Genomic DNA, 22,852 nt, shown 5'->3' on the forward strand with positions numbered 1-22,852 from the left:
TATAAATCAGCATCCTGGAGCTCAAACATTTAGTGTGTTTGTTGGTTCTTTGCCACATGGCTTTGTGCTAATTTTTGTTTAAAACAACATTTTTTAAATAAGTGCTAGCCTTGAAACTCATAGGGGGAATATTCATTGTGAGTTTTCTGAAAAAAAAAAAAGTAAATTCTTTACAGCTAAAATTTGGATCTGAAATAGAAGCAGCTATGTATTTTTTAAAACTGCATTTTAACTTAGGATCTAATTTTGATAAAATCATCTAAATGAAGATTACCTAAAGAAGGTATATCTCTCTGATATATGTATAGCAATAATATATTACAGAATACTAAAACGATGTATTAAAATATGATACTTAATGTTCTCAGAGTGTTAGGCAATGCTAATTATGTAAGTAGTCCTTGACCTCAATAGCAACTGTTCAAAGTTATGTTGGAACCCTCAAAGCAACCTAATTTTAAAGGTTGTACGTGACCGTACCCACCTGATTACATGACCATATTTTGGGCACTTGGCAACCAGGTAAATTTTAGAGACATTTAAAACATCCCGGGGTAACATGACCACAATTTTTGATGGTTTTTCCTAGTTTCTGCATTTACTTCAGGTTTCCAGTAAACCAAAAAAACAAAAAAATGCCCTTAGGTAAAGTGGATTCACTTCATGATCACCATATTTAGTTCATGTTTGCACAAGAACCACTGCAAAAAATCTGAAACCACAACAGTAAAACGGAATATGCAGAAATGGACAAATTAACAATGGAATTAAGGGACAGAGAGGAAACAGTGTATTATGAGACGTGGAACAGGTGGTATAACTGGCTTGAAAAGAAGTCTAAAATTAATGTATAGTGTTGTACAGAAAAGATAATAAATGGATAAAATATATATTTTAGAGTGTAGTATACATGTAAATATTATAAATAGTATAAAAATAAGTAACTATGAAACAAGAATGTATATGTATAAAACAATAGGCCTGTAGATAAGTTGAAATTAAGAAAAAATTCTGATAACGGAAAACGGTAATAGTATAATCGTGATTTTAAAGGTTAAAAATGTTGAATAAAAATTATTTTTTAAAAAATGCTGAAAAATCAGGTCTGATGAATTCTGGGGTCCATTACAGATATAACTTGAGGTCCATCTGGTAAAGATGGGAAATAAGAACTGGAATCAAACGGTATATCTTAAGGTCTCTTGCTATGCATTGCTTTCAATATCATTGGGCTTTTTGAAAATAGAGCAATGGTAAATAATTATGATATAAAGCATTAGAATACATACCGTAGATAACATTACACTTTCACTTACCAGCCAGCATTACCTGTGATTTTCTTGCACTTTCAGTTCTTGGATGATTGGGATTCAGGAAAGAATGGACTACATTGAGAAAAAAGTAAATCAGTTGATCAAACAATTTCCTGATCATGGAGAATTTACCTCAAACAAGGAACACCTAGCCACTTCCTTAGAAGATTACCTAAAGAAGGTATATCTCCCTGATATATATGTATAGCAATAATATATTACAGAATACTAAACCGATTTATTAAAAAATGCATATAAACTTATTTCAGGTTCTCAATAAACCTACAGATACATTCCTATCACTAGCATACATGCAGTGGAAAGGTTTCCAGCAATATAGGAAAGTGGGTTGGATATGTTCACTGCCTTGAATTACCAGTAAAAAGAATAAATTTACATGATTTCATCTCCTGAGGTTGGACAAGTCAAAGTCACCCTTTCTCACCTCTCCAAAGCTGATTCTTCATTTCCACTGTTGGGAAATCTCAAAAGGAGCAGCTGTACTTCAAAAGGGAGGGAAGAGAATTGGACAGGGTTAAAGCAGGAAGGCTTTCCCCTCCCCCTCCCACCCCCCTACCCCCGTCCCTCCCTCAATACTCAATGGTTTTATTTTTCCCCCATACCTGGTAGGACGATAAAAAAGCTACTCTTCATCACTGGCAAACGTTTGTCAAAGAAATAAAATTTGTCAGTTATACTTCAAGCACCAAAGAACCTGACATTAGCAGATCCATTAAAAACAGTATTAAGTTAAATGTATCAGAATGAGTTCTTCCATTGGCTGCAAGCCATCACCAACAGAGAACAAAAACACTGTAGTCTGCTTTTCTTGACCAATGATCTCAAATAGAATGGTTTAGAAACTGCTCCCAGAGCATATAGTAGGCAGGAGTTTTACTTAATTGATAGCACTAAGACCACTCAATCTGGTGCTAATCTTAAAGCAGATCTGGGTATTTTATGACCCCCGGGGCCACATCTGGACTTTTGGCTATCCCTGTGTGGCCCATGTGAGGTCAATCAGAAATTAGAACTCAAATGTAAATAAACGTGCCGCAGGGTGCAGGAGAAGAAGCAGAATAAGGTACAGTTCTGCACAGTCACCATGTGCTCCTTTGGTCGATTGGCAGCCATGAGAGGGCAAGGAGAGAAACCTCTTTTTGTGCCTGTGCACTGCTTGCCCCTCGCCTGGAGAAAGGGAGTTGAGGTGACAGAGTTTGAGGACATCAAATCAGGTAACGTTGGTTCGGCCCTCCACAACAATCCCAGTTTCTCATGTCTCCCCTTGGGAAAATTAATTGCCATCCCCTACCTTGAAGTTTTCTCTAATTAATCTTACAAAATAAAATTTGATGCTCAAATTAACTCTAGCATTTGTTAGCACACATTTTTGAAATAAGCAATAAAAAGGATTAAGAAATATTAAGTTCTTACGGGCTACTTACGGGACCATCTGCTGCCACCGAATGCCTCTTACCGACCCGTGCGCTCTCACAGAGAGGGACTCCTCAGGGTGCCGTCGGCCAGGCAGTGCCGACTAGCGACACCCAGGGGAGGGGCCTTTTCTGTGGGGGCTCCCACCCTCTGGAACGAGCTTCCCCCAGGACTTCGCCAACTTCCTGACCTTTGAACCTTCCGCCGCGAGCTTAAGACACATCTATTTATCTGCGCAGGACTGGACTAGAATTTTTAAATTTTTAAATGTTTAAATTTTAAATCTGGTTTTAATGGGGTTTTATTTATATCTCTATTTTAAATATTCGGCCTTATGTAATAAGTTTTTTAAATTAATGTTTTACTCTGTATATATATATGTTTTTATATGGCTGTAAACCGCCCTGAGTCCCTAGGGAGATAGGGCGGTATAAAAGTGTGAACAATAAATAAATAAATAAATAAATAAATAAATAAAGTTAAAAAAAACCCTGAAGGCCTAGTTTAAGAAAAAGAGATATAGGTCAAATTAGACTATGCTAATGCAGTTATCTATATATTTCCATATTTTCTGCCCTTGCATACACATCTGTCCTTACGTAACATCCATACACTGTTCCTACCTTGCCTTTTGTTCTTTACACTGCCTGTCGCTCTCATTTTCCTTAACTCGCGAATTCCATCCAGTCATGATTTTCTAGATTTTTTACATTCCCCTTGACCTTCAAATTGTTTGTTTTGCAACTGTACCCTCACTGATTCTACATGACCTACCCTTCTTGTACTTTGTTCATGCCGATCACTTACTTTTAACTCCGTTCTCATTCTCTTTATCTTTCATCACAAATGTTCAATCATGCTTTCAGATTTAAATTAATTCATTTGCCATGTATTTGTGCAAGCAAATTTATCTGCATATCTAGACTATGTATTTAAAATGGGTACTGATAGGCACATACCTGTCAAACCGTACCATTCTCATTTATCCTTGGATTTCTAAAAGTTCCACTCACCTTTTCTTTGCTCTCTTGTCTTATTCCCAGCCATCAATTCATGTCATCTAGTAGATTTTTTTTGTTGTTGACTGCATTAATTTGGATTAGACTATTTTTCCCAAAAAAACTCGTATCGGATTTTTCAATTATCACCATTCACTAGAGCATACTAATGTTCATACATTCATACACATTCACAACAAACTAGTTGACACAAATTAATACTTTCTGACCTTTACTTGAATCTATTTCATTCATATGTAACATTCCTATGTATCTTTTCTTTTATGTAACACTGAGAGCATATGCACCAAGACAAATTCCTTGTGTGTCCAATCACACTTGGCCAATAAAAAAAAAATTCTATTCTTTTCTGCATGCATTCATCAATATCACTTTGCAAGATCAAAACATTTTCATTTTAATATGATACATCCTTATTCATTTTCCTTATCTCTACAGATGTACATCACATCTACTTTACTTCCTGTTATTCCATTTGTTAGTTCTTCTTACACTATATTTATAGATTAGATTACCAGCTTCGGTCTTACCACAGCACATTCAGCATTCCCTGCTAATTGCCAATATGCCTCAAATGCAACTGAATGCAATTTTAGCATACAACAATTGTGCTCACGTTACTCTATGCAAGCTGGCATTTGAACTCTAGAGACTGCTTTGCAAACCAGTTTACATTTAATTGTATTCTATCAACTGGAAGAGGAATATGCAATTTACTTGATAAACCTCAACAACACACGTTTCTTCTTATATAATTATAGATAGATAGATATAGATAGATATAGATAGATATATACCGATATATATAATTTTATATACATACATACATGTATGTATGTATACATGTATACATGTATGTGTGTGTGTGTATTATATCTGAAATCATAATATTACAGAATTTTAAATGAATTTTATATTAAAAACGAAAGCAGCTTTCCAAGAAGATGAGCCATTCTGGAATGTTACTCACCTTCATAATTGTACAAACTGCTTCCTCCTAACTAATAATACAGCAAATATTATACATCAGAATACTAATCAGGGAAACTTAAGGAAAAAGATAGCACCGTCATAAGACGATATTATTTTAAAAGATATTAAGGGAATTGTGCTCTTGAAAGCTGTCTCACTTTACAGTTCCCTACTGTTGAAATACTTCCACATGGTTTTCAGCTGTTATTAATATCTGTTTAAATATAAAGGCATCAAGAAAGATTCAAAACATTGGTCCAGTACTCTCAGCTGCAGTAAATCCTGGATCATCTGCTCCTGAATCAGAAGAAGTCCTGAAAAAATATTTAGAGCTGGCGAATCAAACCAAGGTCAGGTCTGATGCATTTGTTTTAATATCATCATTTTAAATGGTTAAATCTTAGGTTCCTGCTATGGGATTTTCTTATAATTTTTCAAAAACTTATTTCAGTACTATCAGTGTGCTCTTATCTGGGTTGATTTTAAACTTATTACACCAAAAATAATATTAAGCACACTTTGCTTTTAAAAAAAACCCAATTGTAATCCATTTCTTTAAGTTTTGCTATGTATTATATGTATATGCATATAAATAAAAATTCTACTATTCAGTATGGAAATATTTTCTTTGCATAAAATCAGCATTCATCAAGGATGTTTGCAGAAGAGGGTGGGGGGGAGTCAAGGCCACAACCACACGATTGAAGCTCTCCACATGTTTAGGTATGTTACACATGCAACAAATGGAAGAGAAATATGGCCTCAATTATATGCTCATGGCCATCATCGTGACTTCTTTTTTTTACTCGTGTCTTCGTCTCCATGGACACTCCTGGAGACAGTCCTTCATAGAGCCTTCATATACTGTCAGCTAAACAATGTCGGCTGGCGACCTCCAGGGGGAGGACCTTCTCTGTGGGGGCTCCTACCCTCTGGAACGAGCTCCCTCTGGGGCTTCGTCAACTCCCCGACCTCAGGTCCTTCCGCAGCGAGCTGAAGACGTTGCTGTTTTGAAGAGCAGGACTAGCGTGAACGTAGTTTTAAATTGGGGTTTTAAATCAGGGGTTTTAAACAGGGTTTTAAATTTGTATTTAAAAGTTTTAGGCCATCAATTGAATAAGTTTTCTATTCTTTTTTGCTGTTTTATATGTATTATATATTTTCTGTTGTTTTATTGGCTGTGAACCGCCCTGAGTCCTTCGGGAGATGGGCGGTATACAAATATAATAAATAAATATACTAATTAGCACTCTTGGTCCTGTACCCCGAACTGTTCTAAAAGATCTTCCAACCTTCTTATAGGATCATAAAAGGGTTTTGTGGGCTTTTCAAACTGTTAGCCAGAGCTCAATAGACAGCTTATCAGAAAGTCACAATTTCTTTCTTTTTTTTTAAAAAAAAAATTGATCGATCTTGCATGGGCAAAGTTGGGGCACTATCAAAAATCACGCCAGACTTTGCTTCTCACTTTTTTCTGGTGCAACCGGCTTCGCTTTCACTTTCTCTGTGTGAATCCATGGCAAGCAGTTGCAAATTTTCTGAACTCCCATGATCCATAAATTAACGTTTAATTATTAAAGATAAGCATTTTTTGCATAATTTTTGCAACAATTGAATCATTTTATTCATCGGGAGGGGAAATATACATTATTTAAGAAATGGGGGGGGGGGTATAAAAAGTCTGAGAATTCTTTTTTGTGGGAGAGAAGAAAGAATAAATTTAGCTTCAGTGTGCAAACCATAGTAGGATATACTGCTAAACATTCAATAATATAATATAATACTCATGTGTCTGATAACCAATAAATGAGGAAATTGTTTAATTTTCAAAATGTTGATGCACTTATATTTCTCTGTTATACATTGTAGGAGATGGCCAATGAACTAGAATTGGCTGTAAGAATTTGTAAGGAAATGGAAGAACTAGAAACCACTGAAATAGCAGTTTTTTCAAACAAAACTGAACTTCTAAATGAAGAACTGGCAACACTGAACAGAAATCTTTCCTTAAAACTCAAAATCCTGAAGCCATATGTAGCCTTCTTAAAGTCATCAGATGAGGTACTTAAACATACTTTGTGGAAAAATGTTATGATTGGAAAGATACCCACATTTGGTGACATATTTAAATATAATGGAATAATGTTCAGAATAATGTTGCACCCTTCCCCACTTGGTATTGATATGTGTCAAACTTGATAGCAAAGACTGAGTGTGAAAACTGCAGATACTTCCATGTTATTTTGACATAAATGACTAGCAATCTGCTGTCTGAAGCATGAACTGATCATTATTTTTTTGTGGTGGCTGTTGCAGTGCTCACTGGCATGTGGGAAAGTGGTCTCCTATAAAGCTTATGGGAGCCCATTTCATGGATAAAAATATATGTTGGTAGAATGTTTTAGCATATTTTAAGTTCCTCTTAATTAGATAGAATTAGATTAAATATTGAATTAAAGATAAAGGGTAATTTAAAATAAAGATGAAATGGCTCATGTGATCTAGCAGAAGGGTCCCCAACCCCTGGTCCGTGGCCTGGTGCCAGGCCGCTGCCCATTTGGAACCGGGCTATGGAACCAGTGGGTGAGTGTGCGCGTAAAACTTCATTCATGAAAGCGGTGCATGCATGCACGCAAAACCATCCCGTCTCTCCCTCGCTGCCAACATGGTCACTTCTGCTGGTCTGCTGAGACAGAAAGGTTGGGGACCACTGATCGACCATATAACTTCCTCCTAACTCACTTCTCAGAAAGGGCAACACTATGTAAGAGCATTCAAAGTCAAACTAGTGTCCCAAATAATTATCTCATAATTATTTGGAAACATCATCCAGCGCAGTACTTAGCAAAAGTCACTGAAAGTGTGCCTTTGCTAACACCGTCTTACAAAACAGGAAAGGAACTTGTGACTCTTTAGATGCTGCTGGATTTCAGTGCTCATCACAACCAGACAGTGTGGATAATAGTTTAGGATGCTGAAAATAATAAAACTACAGCAAAAGGTTACAGGTTTTCATTCCCTACTCTAGCAGTGCAATTTCCAGAGCAAACGGTGAAGTGCTTTGTATTTAACAAGAATAAGAGACCATTTAAAACCTATTAAAGAAACAGAATAAATTTAGTAAGGTATCCTTTCAGGTTTTTGGGTTTTATTTGCAATATATTTAACAAAACATTTTTTAAAAAATTACTAAGTTCTTGCCTTAGCTTTTTAGAAGTCTTGTTTACTGCAGGGAAGAACTTCAAGGATTCTGTAGGTGCAACTCAATAGCCTAAAGAATGTCCATCATAAATGTTCAGAAGAAAATAGTTGGGTTGATTCATTTCTATCACTTTAGGTTGGAAATGATGCCCAGAAGCTGAAAGAATTCTATATAAGCGAGCCTGCAGAAGACATTGAAGCTAAAAATGAGGCCTTGCTACAATCAGCTGATGTCCAGTGGCATTTGGTTTTGAAGAAGATTCTTTCCACTCAAGATATGGGTCATGACTTTTTAAATTTAGTAAAGATGGTGAGGCAATTTCTGATGATTTATAGATACCAACAATGTTTATTTTCCCACATTCTTTCTGAACTAATCCTGTATGTTTGGGATAAGCCACAGTGAGTATAAGTAGATATGCCTTCTAAGGTAAAGCTAAGCAAGTCATTTAGGGTATATATTGAAATACTACATGGTAACCCCATGTGGAGTGGGTTCATGATATACACAGTTCCAGGAGTCAAATCTTCTCTCAAGAATCCTGTTTAACATTTGTATGGACACCAATGGAAGGTTTGGACTTTTTTTCTTTTATTCTGAAATAATGTGCATATATTTTAAGAACCAAAGGACCTGGGAGGAAGTATTAAAGCCTCGTTGTTTCTGCATGGTGGTTTTTAAAAACGATATAATTCCTTTTCAGTAAAGAGAAAAAGGGAGTTAGATGCATGATGCATATTACATACATTTAGTTTGACTTCTAGGAAAATGTATAGAATTGCATGAGGTGGAGCTGAAAGAAATATTACAAGAGCAATACTACAAGAGCAAAAAATAGATTCAAGCTTAATGTCAACCGCTTCAAACTTGATTGCAGAAAATATGACTTCTGTAACAGAGTTGTTAACGCTTGGAACAACTGACTCCATAGTCACCTGACTCCATAGTCTCTACTCAAAATCCCAAAATCTTCAACCAAAAACTGTCTACTATTGACCTCACCCCATTCCTAAGAGGACTATAAGGGGCGTGCATAAGAGCACAAAAGTGCCTACCATTCCTGTCCTATTGTTCCCTTCATTAAATCAAATTAATATAGTTGATGCATATTTTTTTACTTATATATATTCTTCAAGATATGTTGTTTTATTTATGACAATGTTTGTGTATACTGTTGTGACAAAGAATAATCAAATCTCTGCCCCTTCTTGATGCCATCATAAAGATGCCAAAAATAGTTTGTTTTCCGTCCCTATCAGAAAAAAATTGTAAATTCTGTCTGGAACAGGTGAATAACAATCTAATAATGAATGTGGAAAATGTAGTTCAAGTAACGGAACGTACTCTTGATATTCTGAACAAAGAAAAAGAAGAATTAACTGAGCTTTGGGCAAAATGGAAACTAAGCATGAATCAAGTGCAATCGATCAAGCAACAATGTGGAAAATTTAATGAGCAATTTAAAAATGTAAGTGAAATCTACATAATATTTATTCCTAACTCTCTTTGGTAAAATGGAATTGCCACTTGCTTTAATTTTGTTTGGGACAGATCAGAACATCATATCTGGTTCTTCTGCACTATATTCAAGAGATTTGAAAGCATAATAGCTGAACTGACATTTTTCCTAACAATAGTGTGTTTTTCAAAATGAAGAATTTCCTCTAGCAATTTTAGGGAAAGAGTCAACCACATAATCAAAGCTCTGCTCTCTGTTATGTGTGTCAGAATGCATTTTGATAGCATAGTTCAGACATTCTTGCATATATCTTTATATCAAAAAAATAAAAGGCCTTGTTGATGGCATCTACTACTCAATCATTTCTCCTATAACTTCTAAATTTCTCTGGAATGTTGCAACAAAGTTTGATCCTTTACATTTTATTTGTTGGTGTATTTAAGATAGCTTGGCAGATTTAAACGACCTAAGTTCTTGTAAGATAAAAGGGTTTTTTAAATGTCAGGAAATACAGTATTGTCAGATGAAAAGTAAATTCGGGAGCCGAGAAAGATTAAAACAGCACCTATAAGCATCTTTTTCTCCTTTAGCTTTTGATGCTCATTTCAGTTCCATTTTGGATTTGGCTAGTAACATTTAGCTGAAACTTTGTGTTTAAACATTTATTGCCAATAATTCATATCTTCTGGTCCACTCTAGTCCTCAAAAATAGAATATAAAAGTTATACGGATAGGCACTAATCTACCATACTTTATAACATTTTTACTCTGCAATATGCGAGTTTAACATTCCTTTTTGTCTTAAAATTGGTCTCTTCTTATTTCAAAAATTCTAAAATGTGCATTTACAAATTGTTTTGTGGTGCATTATAGACAACACAACGCTTAGTCGTCCTTCAAGAGGGACTCAGATCTACTCTGGCACTTGATCTTGGAAGTAATCTTTCAGTACTTATGGAATTACAAAATAAATTTAATGAAATTAAGCCACAGTTTCAGGTAAGAACATAATCTGAGAATGTTGAAAAATTGTGTTCTATTTGTTTCTGTAGATACTGAGAAATATGTCTTTTACTTCTTTATAAATCCTAAGGTAATTTAAATATGCAATGCTGAAGTAAAGGCCATGTATTTAAAATCATATTTGGCAGGATGTGCAGCAAAATTTAGGAAGACATTCAGCCTGAAATTAGTGCATTCACTTTTTCAGAACAAGGGGAAAGTAACAGTTCAAACAAAATGAACAGAGATTTGCTTGGCTTAAATGTAAATGTGCTTTCCTTTGAGATCTGAATATTTTTTATTGTACCTAATTCATTAGCAACTCAATGCTGAGGTGGAATACACATTAAAGTTATCAGAGCAGCTGGGCTTGAAAGGAGCTCCTGACATGGAAAAATCTGAGAAAATAAGTGAGCTCATTCATCTCCATAAGGAGATAAAGGAAATGATGGCAAAATACGATGAAGTTTTCAACAAGACAGTCAAATTCCACAAAGTCAGAGAGGAGGTAAGTATAGTTGTCTTTATTTGCATGAACCCCGTGATTTCACTAACCCATTCATCCATGTGTATTTTCTTTTACTGGGCTATAAATAGCATTTTAAAAGAAGCAGTTGTTAGGCAATAACTATGTTAAAGTATTTGGGTGGCCAAATTCTGGATTTAGAGTCAAAGTTGTCTTAAACCGAACCTTAATATTCCGTGAAAGTAACATTAAAAGATGCAAGGCTAGATGTTAACGAAATATATCTATAATTTTCCCAGCTTGAAGGTCTCATAAAATCGGGAGGACCGGAGATCCTACAAATGAAAGATGTGCCAAGTGACACTTCCCACGCTAAGATCCACCTGACAAATGCTCAGGAGAAGCATGTACATATCAGGCACCTGTATAAATTGGCACTTTCGCTTGGAATGGATATACTCTCAACTGTAAAACATCCTGTAAGTAAATACTAGAGCAAGTATAGAATGGGGAAAATCAGCACTTTCGCTTGGAAGGGATATACTCTCAACAGTAATACCCGCTGTAAGTAAATATCAGAGCAAATCCAAAATGGGGAAAAGGGAGCAATTATCCAGGACAAGCTACTTTCTTTTTTACATCAATCATGGACTATGAATCTACAACAGTGCCAGAAGTACAACTGAACCTTTTGCCATTACACTTTCCCCCCCCCCCCACATTGTGGGAGTATATTGAGTGACTACTGGTATTATTGTCCTCTTTATGTATCACTTAACTGTATGTAACTTTCTTTGATACAAATGATGACTGGCTATAGTGAATGCTGTTAATTGGAACTCAGCTTAGTGAAGAAGAAGGTAGTATTGATAAAGGGGTACAGAAGTTGAGGTAATACTACCAGTTTTTTATTTGTTCTGGGTAGATTTGCATCCCCCTCCCCTTAACCATAATGTACATAGTTTTGAGTAAAGTTTAAAGGCAAAGCTTTCTTTTGTAATGTGAAGTATATTTGACTAGTTATAGCTTAGTCCATCAATTTAGGGCAATTCCTTTTAGGGCAATTCCACCCTACAACTTAAGAGGTGTGTTTCTCCTGATGTTCCAAGCCAACTTCAGAAATCCCAGCCGTGCAGTGGGTTGTCAAGATACAATCCAGACTGAGAGTGGTCTGATAATCAGCCTGAACCACTGTTAGACCCGATTGATTGTTCCCCCCATCTCTTGCAGGAAAGGCAAACCTTACTTCCTGGCTCCGATATTTCCTGTTAGGAGTGTTCCTTTCTCACTAGTCACCATGACTTTGCTTTCCCAAACGTTTGTCAATATGCACACCTTCCTTTTCCCTTTCCACATTATCTCCTTTGACATCAATACAGACTCTTGCCTTTCCCGCCCTTTTTTTCTCCTTATAAGAACAATAAAGTTCTGATGCTACAATAATGACAGCAGTAGGAAAAAGTTATTGTTATTCTTTGATGTTGTCCCAGTATTCCTCTATAGATCCATGGAAGGATTGATAGTTGAGCTTCATAGAAAGTAGTAACATACATATTATACTACTTAAAGGTATTGAAATAAATTAAGGTAAGGGAAACTGCAGTACTATGGGCAGTGCTGATGCAGAAACATTGTATCAAAATATCTCACGGACTTCCTACTTTGCCCCATTTATTCTTGTCCACTCCTTAAAACTTTTGCTCAAATATCTTCATTCTGAGAATGGAGGTGGATGCTTTCACAATAGGAACATAGTGTTTGCCATTGTTCTCACCAGGGATATTCTGATGCAAAGCAGATCATTCTTCCAAACTTTATTTAATTAATTGGATTTATTTGCTTTTTGAGCTTGACTGGTAACTCTTTCCGTTGTATTTTATTGATCTGTTGTTGGCTTATTTTATGTTTTTCTTTTGATCATTACTGCTTCTGCATTGGTTGTGCTTATTCTTTTCTTTCAATTTTGGGGAGATTGTCCCCCAAAAGTAGTTTCTTACCTTGTAAAAGATGAATAGATAAAATAAATCAACTTGATTCAAAAGAGTTTCAGAGTCATTTATCTGAATGCGCCTTAATCACTAATACAGGTCAGCAGTAGAACCTCTGTTCATCTACATTACAAGAAACAGCACATTCTGTGAAATAAGTAGATTTTTCCATGGTTTAAACCAAGCTTTATATCTTGCATATATGTTGTACAGATATAGAACTCAAATTTATATTTCCATATCTTGGAATATTAAGAGTTAGAATTAGAGTACCATGCTCTTGGAAAACAATAATTTACCACACAATATTTTTCATTATTACTGTCACTGTTTATAGACAATTGCTTGTTGCTTCAGCATAATTTATATATTTCGTTTCAGAATTCCTTTAATATTTCTGTAAAGAACTTACAGCAACAACTGGATACCATGGAGTCTGACAGCATTAACTGGGACTCCAAAGCTGAAAAGTACGAGGAAGAGCTGTCGCATGTCCTCCATTTCTGCATGACAAGGGACGAGATACACGAGGTCTGGTGAAAAGAAATCATTAAATGACTGCAACTGTTGTGTCCTTTGTCTTCTTGTTTTACTCTTCATTAATGTCATTGCATTTTGTTTTGTTTAAGCTTTTTAAGGAAACCCTAATTCACAAACCGTTGTAGAGATATTGGTGCCTCTCTAATTATAGCCTTTGCTAGCATCTGAATTACTGGAGACTGAAAAGCAGAATTGCACAGCTATACTTCACTTGAGTCAATCAGTATGTAAAATAGATTAGCGGTAGACTGTAGATTGAATTGCTACAGTTGTTTTTCTTCACCGATATGTAAAATGCCCTCTGCATCTAATAAAGCACAACAGCGCAAACTAAATGCGTCTTCTCAAAAACTGAATTCATCAGAAGCAGGAAAACAGTTTTCCTCTTATGTCCTGAAGTCCATGTGAAGTCTGGAATGCATGTCAGAGGGAAAAAATGGAATTAGAATTCTTATTGTGCAAATTGACTGTTGCTAGTGCAATTTTGTACTCCACCAGTAGGGGTTTTCTAAAATAAATACCGTATTTTTCGGAGTATAAGACGCACCTTATTTTGGGGGGAGGAAAATAAGAAAAAAAAAATCTGCTTGAGAGGCTTTCCATTTGAGAGGCTGTGTTTGCAGCCTCCAAAAGGGTGCGGGCCAGTGGGTGGACGGGGCTACATTCGGTGTATAAGGCGCACCCAAATTTTCACCCTCTTTTAGGGGGAGGGAAGTATGCCTTACACTCTGAAAAATACGGTATTTTCTTTACGCTGAAATTTATGTTTTTCACAGTAGTTGTGTTCAGAAGCACTCAAAATCACAATCCACACCCCACCCATAAATAATTTGAAATAATACATTCTGGTGTCTTGTTCTTATTTGAGTCAGTGACAATAGGATTAAAATGATGCCCGATGGAAACTCATCTGACATCCCTCAGCTCCTTTGTGCAACATAAATATCGCTATTACTTCCTGACAAATAGAGTGTAATGCATAGATAGCTCCCCAGCATATTTAAACGGGTTGTCATTTCTTAATATGGTGAATTCTTACTCTTAATAATTATTGAAGGATTCTTCAATTCTTAATATACGGTGGCTGAAATCCATAAAAATGGTTTGGGTACTCTTGTGGTTTTTTTTCCTATTAGAAAAGTCCAATGGGGTATCGTAAAATACTTCAAAATGTTCTCTTGATTTTAAAAATAGTTTCTCGTGATTCATGGTGAGCTACTATCCAAGAAATACCCGTGTAAAGTCCCATTGATGTAAGGAATTTGTTTCTGATTGTCTGGACATTCTATATACAGTGTTTGGAACATGTGCTTGTGAATCACCATACGATGAGCAAGCTCTTTGCTTTTAAGAGAAAAGAAAATCAGTGTTGTCTATGCAGATGCATTTATGTATCTTCAAACTGTCTTAATTGCGTCCTCCGCTGGCATCCTTGTTGACACTCTAGCGATTACGTCTTGTTGATCAGCGTTTTTGTACTTAGCCTAGTGATTTGTAATTCAGTAGGACGAAAAGCAAGGATTCTTATCATTCACTTTCCTGTTAATGCCACTTTCCTTGATGAACATGGTTGCTCTGGCATGCTCCGTGAGCTGGGCTCATTTGGAACATATTGTTTTGATTAGTAAATGTCACCTTTGCAAAAATTCCCCCAGACTCCAAAACAGTCTCCAGCTAGTAACTTCACTGCAGATTTCTCAATATACAGTCTGAAAGCATTTTTGGTAACCACACTTGCTTTTCATAGTTCTGATATTTAATCCTGTACAGTACAGAAAAGCCAATAAACTTGTCATGTAATTACTATACAAAGAAACTTATTTATGGATTGCAGTTTAGCTCCGGTGAAGTGTACAATTAAAAATAAACTGACATTTGATGAGATTTAGATGGTGCTTTCCTATTGTATAAATAGCAAGTACATCATGAAAAGCAGTGACATTATGCTGGCATGATAGTAATGTAAAGCTTTTAAAGGCTAGAAGCCCCTGTGCTAAGCGTAAACTAAATAGAAGGCCGTTTAAGTTAAAATGATATTTCGATAGTTTGCAGAAGGCGGTTCATCAACGTTTATTTGATAATTATGTAATAGTATTTATTTATTTATTTATTTATTTATTTATTTTTCACATTTTTATACCGCCCTTCTCCGAGGACTCAGGGCGGTGTACAGCATAAATAAAACATAAATACCAAAAAATGCAAAATACAATATTCATTAAAAATCTAATTCGATAAGCTGAGTAATTAAAATAAGTATATAAAATTATAAAAATAAATTAAACCCCTTAAAAAACCCACTAACAAACTCTCAATTAAAATTTATCGTTAGGCCAGCCCTGCTTGGTGAAAGAAGAAAGTTTTGAGCTCGCGCTTAAAGGTCCGAAGATCAGGGAGAAGACGTAGCCCCACAGGTAGTTCATTCCACAGGGCCGGAGCCCCCATAGAGAACACTCTTCCCCTGGGGGCCGCCAGCCGACATTGTTTGGCCGACGGCACCCTAAGGAGGCCCTCCCTGTGAGAGCGCACCGGTCGATGGGAGGCTACTGGCGGCAGCAGGCGGTCCCGTAAATATCCCGGTCCCATGCCATGGAGCGCTTTAAAGGTGATGACCAAAACCTTGAATCACACCCGGAAGACCACCAGTAACCAATGCAGCCTGCGCAGGAGAGGTGTTATATGGGAGCTACGCGACGCTCCCTCTATCCCCCGCGCAGCCGCATTTTGCACCAGTTGGAGCCTCCTGATGCTCTTCAAGGGGAGCCCTATGTAGAGCACATTGCAGTAATCCAGGCGGGAAGTAACGAGGGCATGAGTGACTGTGCATAAAGAGTATTTAATTTGATTGGATTATTTTGAAGACACAGATTATTTTAGAAAGCACAGAACAAATCTACTGATTAGCTCAGTTCAGTGTCATCTGTTTTCAAATGGAAAATACATTTTAAATGGGGAAAATATGAAACACATTATCTTCAAAGTAGTACTCCAATAAAACAAACCAATTTTTCCCTTCATTTCTGCCCAATGAAAGCATGGTTGACTGTGTCCTCCAAGGTCAATTTATTCCTTGGAGTAACACTCTGTGTGGCACTAATTTATTACTTCCTTGTGAGTGAGTGAGCAGAGATTCATTTTTGTAGGTGGCCCAGCATTTAAAGGTTGGAGTATACTGATTATACTAGATTTTAAAACTAATTTGTTGTCCAAAACGCATCAACCAACCTTTTATATATGGTTCCCATATCCAAAACAATCCTTAAATCCACTTTTTAAAACTGAGTTGACAATGAATGGTGAGTAGTGATGGATTTTTCCATTTTAAAACAAATGAAACTGGATTGAAATGAATTAGACTTATTCTATGTTTTTTAAAAGGAAGATAATAAAATAATCCAATTTTGGTGCAATGATAAGAAAAAATTGTTATCCTACCAAGGAGAAAATTATACCTCACCAAAATGGGCAGAGCAAGCTACTGTTTTTTTTTCTCTTTCAACTCCATCTCCACTGAGTCTTCGTACCACCCGAGGTTTAGGTAGATGCTGAGGCTCAGCACCCCTGACAGCCCCCTTTTGGGGTGCCATTATGCAGATTCAGGTTAATGTCAGCATTCCAGAAAAAAAAACCCAACTCCAAGGGAAAACTCTGAAGCAAGTATCTGTTAAAGTTCTATTTACTATCAGTTTATAGGTAAACTGGCACAAATCTGAGAGGTCCGGGTTTTCCCTCAGTAAATCAACCCCCCCCCCCAAAACCATCCCCTCACTCCTCAGTCAATCACATGCTCCAATCGCCAACCATCCCATCTCAAGACAGCACTCTGACCACTCCTCCAGATGCAGGATCGTCCTAACCTTGACCAACAGGAAGAATGCTATTATGTCTAAAGATAACCCCTCTACTAAATCCCCGCTCCTACTTTCCCACACATGAGAAAGTGGCAGCACGGAAGCTTCCGGCCTAATACAGCAAACCCATTCTTACTTGAATTGGCAATGTTTCCTAGTTGGATAATTAAATGTCAGCAAATAAAACAAATCAAACTCAGCGAGCACCAAGAACTCCACAGCTTAACCCTGGGCTCCACATATTCTTTTTTATTGGAAGAGAAATTTATTAATGTTTAGCCTGTGTGTAATGAAAACTAAGAAAGGAGAACAGTCTGCCTCAGGGGAAAAATGGTCTTCTTCACTAGCGATTTTTAAGCAGAAGCTGGACAACCCTATGTCAGAAATAATATAATTGTAAACTGAATGTTATAATATCGTATTGAATTTTACTAGAGAAGTTCTCTGTTCTAAAATACTGTGTCTCTAATTGAATTATATAAACTGCTATACTGAATTATATAAACAACTTAAACAGGAAAATAAATTATTTATAGAGTTTTTAAGTACAAGAATCTAAGCAAAATACCCCTGTCATTTTACAACTCCATGCTTACTTCAGCAGAGATTAGGCCCATATTTCAAAATGAATTTCAGGCTTGCAGGACAGTTTAATGCCATTCTGGATATATGATAGCATGCAATCATAAATCAAAGTTTACATTTCTGCCTGGTATCCAACTTGCATCAATTCTACATCACAATCACTGCAATGTAGTCTTGTTCCGAACTTGCCATGACAGCATTTTAAAATAACACTTTGAACCAATACTTTCCTCTGCCACCACCCCCTCCTTCTTCCATTCCAGAAGTGCCACAGAACTGTGTGCAAATATATTGGGCATAAGTATTTTTAAATTAAATACTGCATTTGTGAAGTTTCAGTGCATGTCTTCCAACAGTCAACTTACACACATGTCGAAAAGGCTACATTAAAGGGATTCATTGAAAGCCTTCATCTTGAAAAAAAGAGAAGTATTATCTTCCATTTTCTTGTGAAATGTGAGAAACTGTTCATTGTTATTTTATTCTTCTTATGTGACAAATTGCAATAATTGCATTACATTATTCCTTGCGTTGTTCCTTACCCATGAAAAATCAGGTTTGTCATAGGTAAGAAAGAGTGGCTTTCTAAGGTCAAGGCTAATTAAAATAACGTTTTAATAATATGTGGAATACTTTGTAGTCAACTCAAACACCCAGTTGCCTGCTGTCTTGTGCAATCTTGTACTGTCACATCTTTATGTGTTTTTCTCAGTAAATCAAATATACTGATGAAGCTGCTATAGTTTCACAAACACTGTGATGTTATTATACTTCATATTAGTAACTTTCTCAAAAATGTCCTATTGAATTCAGTTGGCACCTCTTTCAAGTACTCATGCTTAAAGCAAGACTGCAATATTAGATGCATGTGCGGATTTTTTACCTACCTTGAATCTGATTGATTGATGATTATGTTTTTGAGTCCTAGTGACAACATAGATTTTCCCATCATGAGTCTTCAATTTCTCCTTCTCCTAATATTCTTTTGCACTTCTTTCATCTTTGAGGTTTAGATGGATATCTATCTATCTATCTATCTGTCTGTCTATCTATCTATCTATCTATCTATCTATCTATCTATCTATCTATCTATCTATCTATCTATCATCCAACCATAACATATGGATTTGTTTAGTAGTTTGAGCTATACTGCTCCTAATGTAAATGAATTATTGTCTATCAATAAGTAGCAGCATTATTCCTAATTATTAAAAGCTAATCAATATTAAGGCATAATGTAAGAAATCTAATGTTGTGAATTGAAATTTGTCACTGTTTTGCATTTAGAAAGAGAAAAGTAAGAACTGAATTCTGAATTCTGTTGACATCCCTTTCTGAAACAATGGATTTCTATTTTATGCACTTTCTATCAAAACAGAAAAAAAGAAGTTTAAAATCTTTAATAAGTACACTGACAACCTGTTAAAAGGATTTTTTTTTCTTTGCTGATTTGTGGTTCTATATAAGGATTTCCTGTCCTCAGCCAAACAATCATGATTTCACATTTTAAATAGAAAAAGAATATTTGTCAAATGGAAAATGAATTTCCGGCTGGCTCTGGTGTTTTATAAGAAAAACTTGCAACTACAGTACTTCAACTGATGATAAATGGATTGTGGTTATTATATATTCTCACATAAATTGAGATCCTTACTTTAAAGTAAAAGACATTTTTAAGTTGAAAATGAATGGCAATGCTCAAACAAGTCTCACACATGTACTTCTTGTAAATAATCTTTATTCTGAAACAAGGTAGAAAGAACATACATTGAGCATTTATTAATGTTTTTTCCAGCCAATCAGTCAATTTCATCTACAATTATTACTTATATTCCCTAAAGTTAATGGAGAAACCCAACTGTTGCTGTCTTCCAAAAGTTAAAAATGTTCATATACCCATTAAGCAGATAATAAATCTTGAGTTCTATTTTTATTTTAGTATGAGTATTATACTTGTCATAGTTACTTCAATATTTACAACAGAACAAAGATAGAAATATCAAATCTGGTACAATTTAAGTACCTCCTACCATTTCATATGATTTAAATTTATGATGACATAGATGGTAATACAGTATACAGTATATATAGGAAAAGGAAAGAAGAAATAAAATACATAAAAATATAATGCTACAGCAAACCGCTCAAGAATATTAAGCTATAGCAAACAGCTCAAGAATACTTGACCAATGATCTTCTACAAGAAAATAAATTATTTGAATATTGTCCGAACAGACTTACGGTTGCAAGTTGGATATAAAATTTGTAATTCCATTGTTGCAGAATAGTTATTAGAATACGAAGAGCCCCAGATATGGGGAATATAACAGAAGAACCTATACATCCAGTGATCCAGAAATGTAACATCCAAGCTGGTTTTTTCCCCTCTCAGGCAGACAGGATATAGCAAGGTTAAGCAGGATATAGAAAGATTGCAGAGCACATACATATACAAGTTTGTTTCTGTGTTATGGTGGGGTGGGGTGGGGTGAATTGGGAGAATCTGACAGCTGCTATTGTGTTGCTGTCTGGTTCCCATAATTCCCTCTGGCCTAAAATGGGGATTGGTTGAAAAGCATGCCTCAGTCCTGTCCTCTTGGCTCTTGCTTCAGGACACAACTGCAATGTTGTCGGGTTTTTATTCTGTTTTGTTTTTGTTTAGCATGTCCTTTCTTCCTCTACACTTTTATCTGATGCACACCATTCATATTAATTTTTGTTTCTGATTTTTGTTTGCTAGTACCCTGAGGAGCTGTAACCTTTTCACAAAGTGTTGTGATATCACCACTGTTTGCTATTTCAGTAGCATAAATACTTACCTCCCCAATCATGGCTGGCCCAGATTTTTTCTCAGCTCTGCCAGCAGCAAAAATAAATGTCTGCTTAGGAAGGCTCTAGTAGATGCAAAATCAATATCATAACAGCAATAATAATTTAAATGACGTCCCTTGAAAATCCTACCCCCTAAAAAAGTGACTTACTATTTTGGCATATCTTGTAGAAAACTGGAAACCACGGATTTAGTTTGTTCATTTAAATTCGTGGTTTATTTATTTATTTATTTATTTATTTATTTATTTATTTATTTAGTCACAACAATATATGTAGGTATCATAAAAAAAAGATTATATAGCATATAAACACATATATGAGTAAATATTAGGAGGTATAAGCATATATATATATAGGAAGAAGAAAAGAAAAACAATAGGACAGGAACGGTAGGCACGTTTGTGCGCTTATGCACGCCCCTTATGGTCCTCTTAGGAATGGGGTGAGGTCAATAGTAGAAAGTTTTTGGTTAAAGCTTTTAGGATTATGAGAAGAGACCACAGAGTCAGGTAAAGTATTCCAAGCACTGATGATTCTGTTACAGAAGTCATATTTTCTGCAATCTAGATTAAAGCGGTTGACATTTAGTTTAAATCTATTAGTTGCTCTAGTATTATTGCAATTAAAGCTGAAGTAGTCTTTAACAGGAAGGACATTACAATAGATGATTCTGTGAGTTAAACTTAGGTCTTGTTGGAGGCGACGGAGTTCCAAGCTTTCTAAGCCTAGGATTTCAAGTCTGGTGGGGTAAGGTATTTTGTTGTTTTCAGAGGAATGGAGAACTCTTCTTGTAAAATATTTCTGGACACGTTCAATTGTATTGATGTCAGAGATGTGGTGAGGGTTCCAAACAGGTGAGCTGTATTCTAGAATTGGTCTAGCAAATGTTTTATATGCTCTGGTTAGTAGTGTGGTGTTTTTGGAAAAGAAGCTATGCAAGATTAGGTTTACAACTCTTAGAGCTTTTTTTGCTATGTAGTTGCAGTGGGCTTTGGCACTTAGATCATTTGACATGAAAACTCCAAGGTCTTTAACGGGATGGGGGTCGTCAGTAAGGTAATGTCCATCTAGTATGTACTTAGTGTTTGGGTTCTTTTTTCCTATATGTAAGACTGAGCATTTGCTGGATGAAATTTGGAGCTGCCAATTTTTAGACCAAGCAGTTAGATGATCAAGGTCGTTTTGAATGATAGAAGTGTTGTCTGTGGTATTAAATAGTTTGACATCGTCAGCAAAGAGAACACAATTACTTGATATGTGGTCACAAAGATCATTAATGTATAGTATAAAGAGTGCTGGTCCAAGGACGCTGCCTTGAGGAACACCACTCTTGACAGGAACAGGATTTGATAAAGCATTGCCAATTTTGACCACTTGTTGTCTGTTAGACAGAAAAGCGGATATCCATTTGTGAAGGGGTCCTGAGATGCCATAGGATGTTAATTTTAGGAGAAGTTTATCGTGTACTACTGAGTCAAAAGCTTTGCAGAAGTCTATGTAGATTGCATCTATTGATTTGCCTTGATCAAGATTTGTAGTCCATATGCTTTTACAGTGGAGAAGTTGTAAGTTGCATGATAATTTTTTCCTGAAACCAAATTGTTTATTAGTTTTTAAGTGTGAAGTAATGGATTGGTTGATCTGTTGATCAACAATCAATGACTGTTTCGTCATTGCATTCTTTGTTGTTAGAATCTTTTAGTGGAGGGATGGATCTTGAGTCTTTAAGTTTATTGTTAACAAAATTATAAAAGGCACGATTGGAATTTGTGCGCAGAAGGTTCTCTTCTTGCTTGGTGTGGTAATTTGTGCATTCAGTTTTTATTTGGTTGCATATATTTCTGTAGCAGTTTTTGAAATTTGCAACATAGCCTTTTTTGTTTCTTTTCCAGAGGGATTTTTTTTTTGATTGAAGCTTTTTTATTGATATGGGTAGTTTGTTTTTCCTGATCATGGTAGTCATTTGTGGTACATATAGTTTGATGACTCTATTGATTTCAAGTAGGAAGACTCTGTAGTGGTCTTCAGCGGTTATGCAGGTTGCAAACAGATTTTGCCAGTCCAGAAATGAAAGATAGTTGTTTATAAGGTCGTAATTGGCTTTTTTGAAGTTGTAGTTGGGAGTACTGTTGTTATGACAATTTAAGTATGGACGTATATTGAGACGAAAATCAATCATGCAGTGGTCA

At 35.8% G+C, this 22,852-nt stretch overlaps 1 protein-coding gene across 2 annotated transcripts in view; it reads left to right on the forward strand.

The window, feature by feature from the left end:
* CCDC141 (coiled-coil domain containing 141) overlaps window positions 1-22,852 on the forward strand; it is a 134,622-nt gene that overhangs the window by 79,311 nt on the left and 32,459 nt on the right. For both annotated transcript variants that reach the window (XR_009155936.1, XM_058189531.1), the window contains exons 9-17: window positions 1,353-1,494; window positions 4,969-5,088; window positions 6,608-6,799; window positions 8,076-8,249; window positions 9,229-9,408; window positions 10,273-10,398; window positions 10,721-10,909; window positions 11,167-11,346; window positions 13,237-13,386. Coding sequence is in view for 1 of the 2 variants with exons in the window: in XM_058189531.1 (XP_058045514.1) it covers window positions 1,353-1,494; window positions 4,969-5,088; window positions 6,608-6,799; window positions 8,076-8,249; window positions 9,229-9,408; window positions 10,273-10,398; window positions 10,721-10,909; window positions 11,167-11,346; window positions 13,237-13,386 (1,453 nt within the window). In the remaining variant the exon portion in view is untranslated. The remainder of the gene's footprint in view (window positions 1-1,352; window positions 1,495-4,968; window positions 5,089-6,607; window positions 6,800-8,075; window positions 8,250-9,228; window positions 9,409-10,272; window positions 10,399-10,720; window positions 10,910-11,166; window positions 11,347-13,236; window positions 13,387-22,852) is intronic.

This window comes from Ahaetulla prasina, chromosome 1, assembly GCF_028640845.1.
Source record: "Ahaetulla prasina isolate Xishuangbanna chromosome 1, ASM2864084v1, whole genome shotgun sequence".
Classification (NCBI taxonomy): domain Eukaryota; kingdom Metazoa; phylum Chordata; class Lepidosauria; order Squamata; family Colubridae; genus Ahaetulla; species Ahaetulla prasina.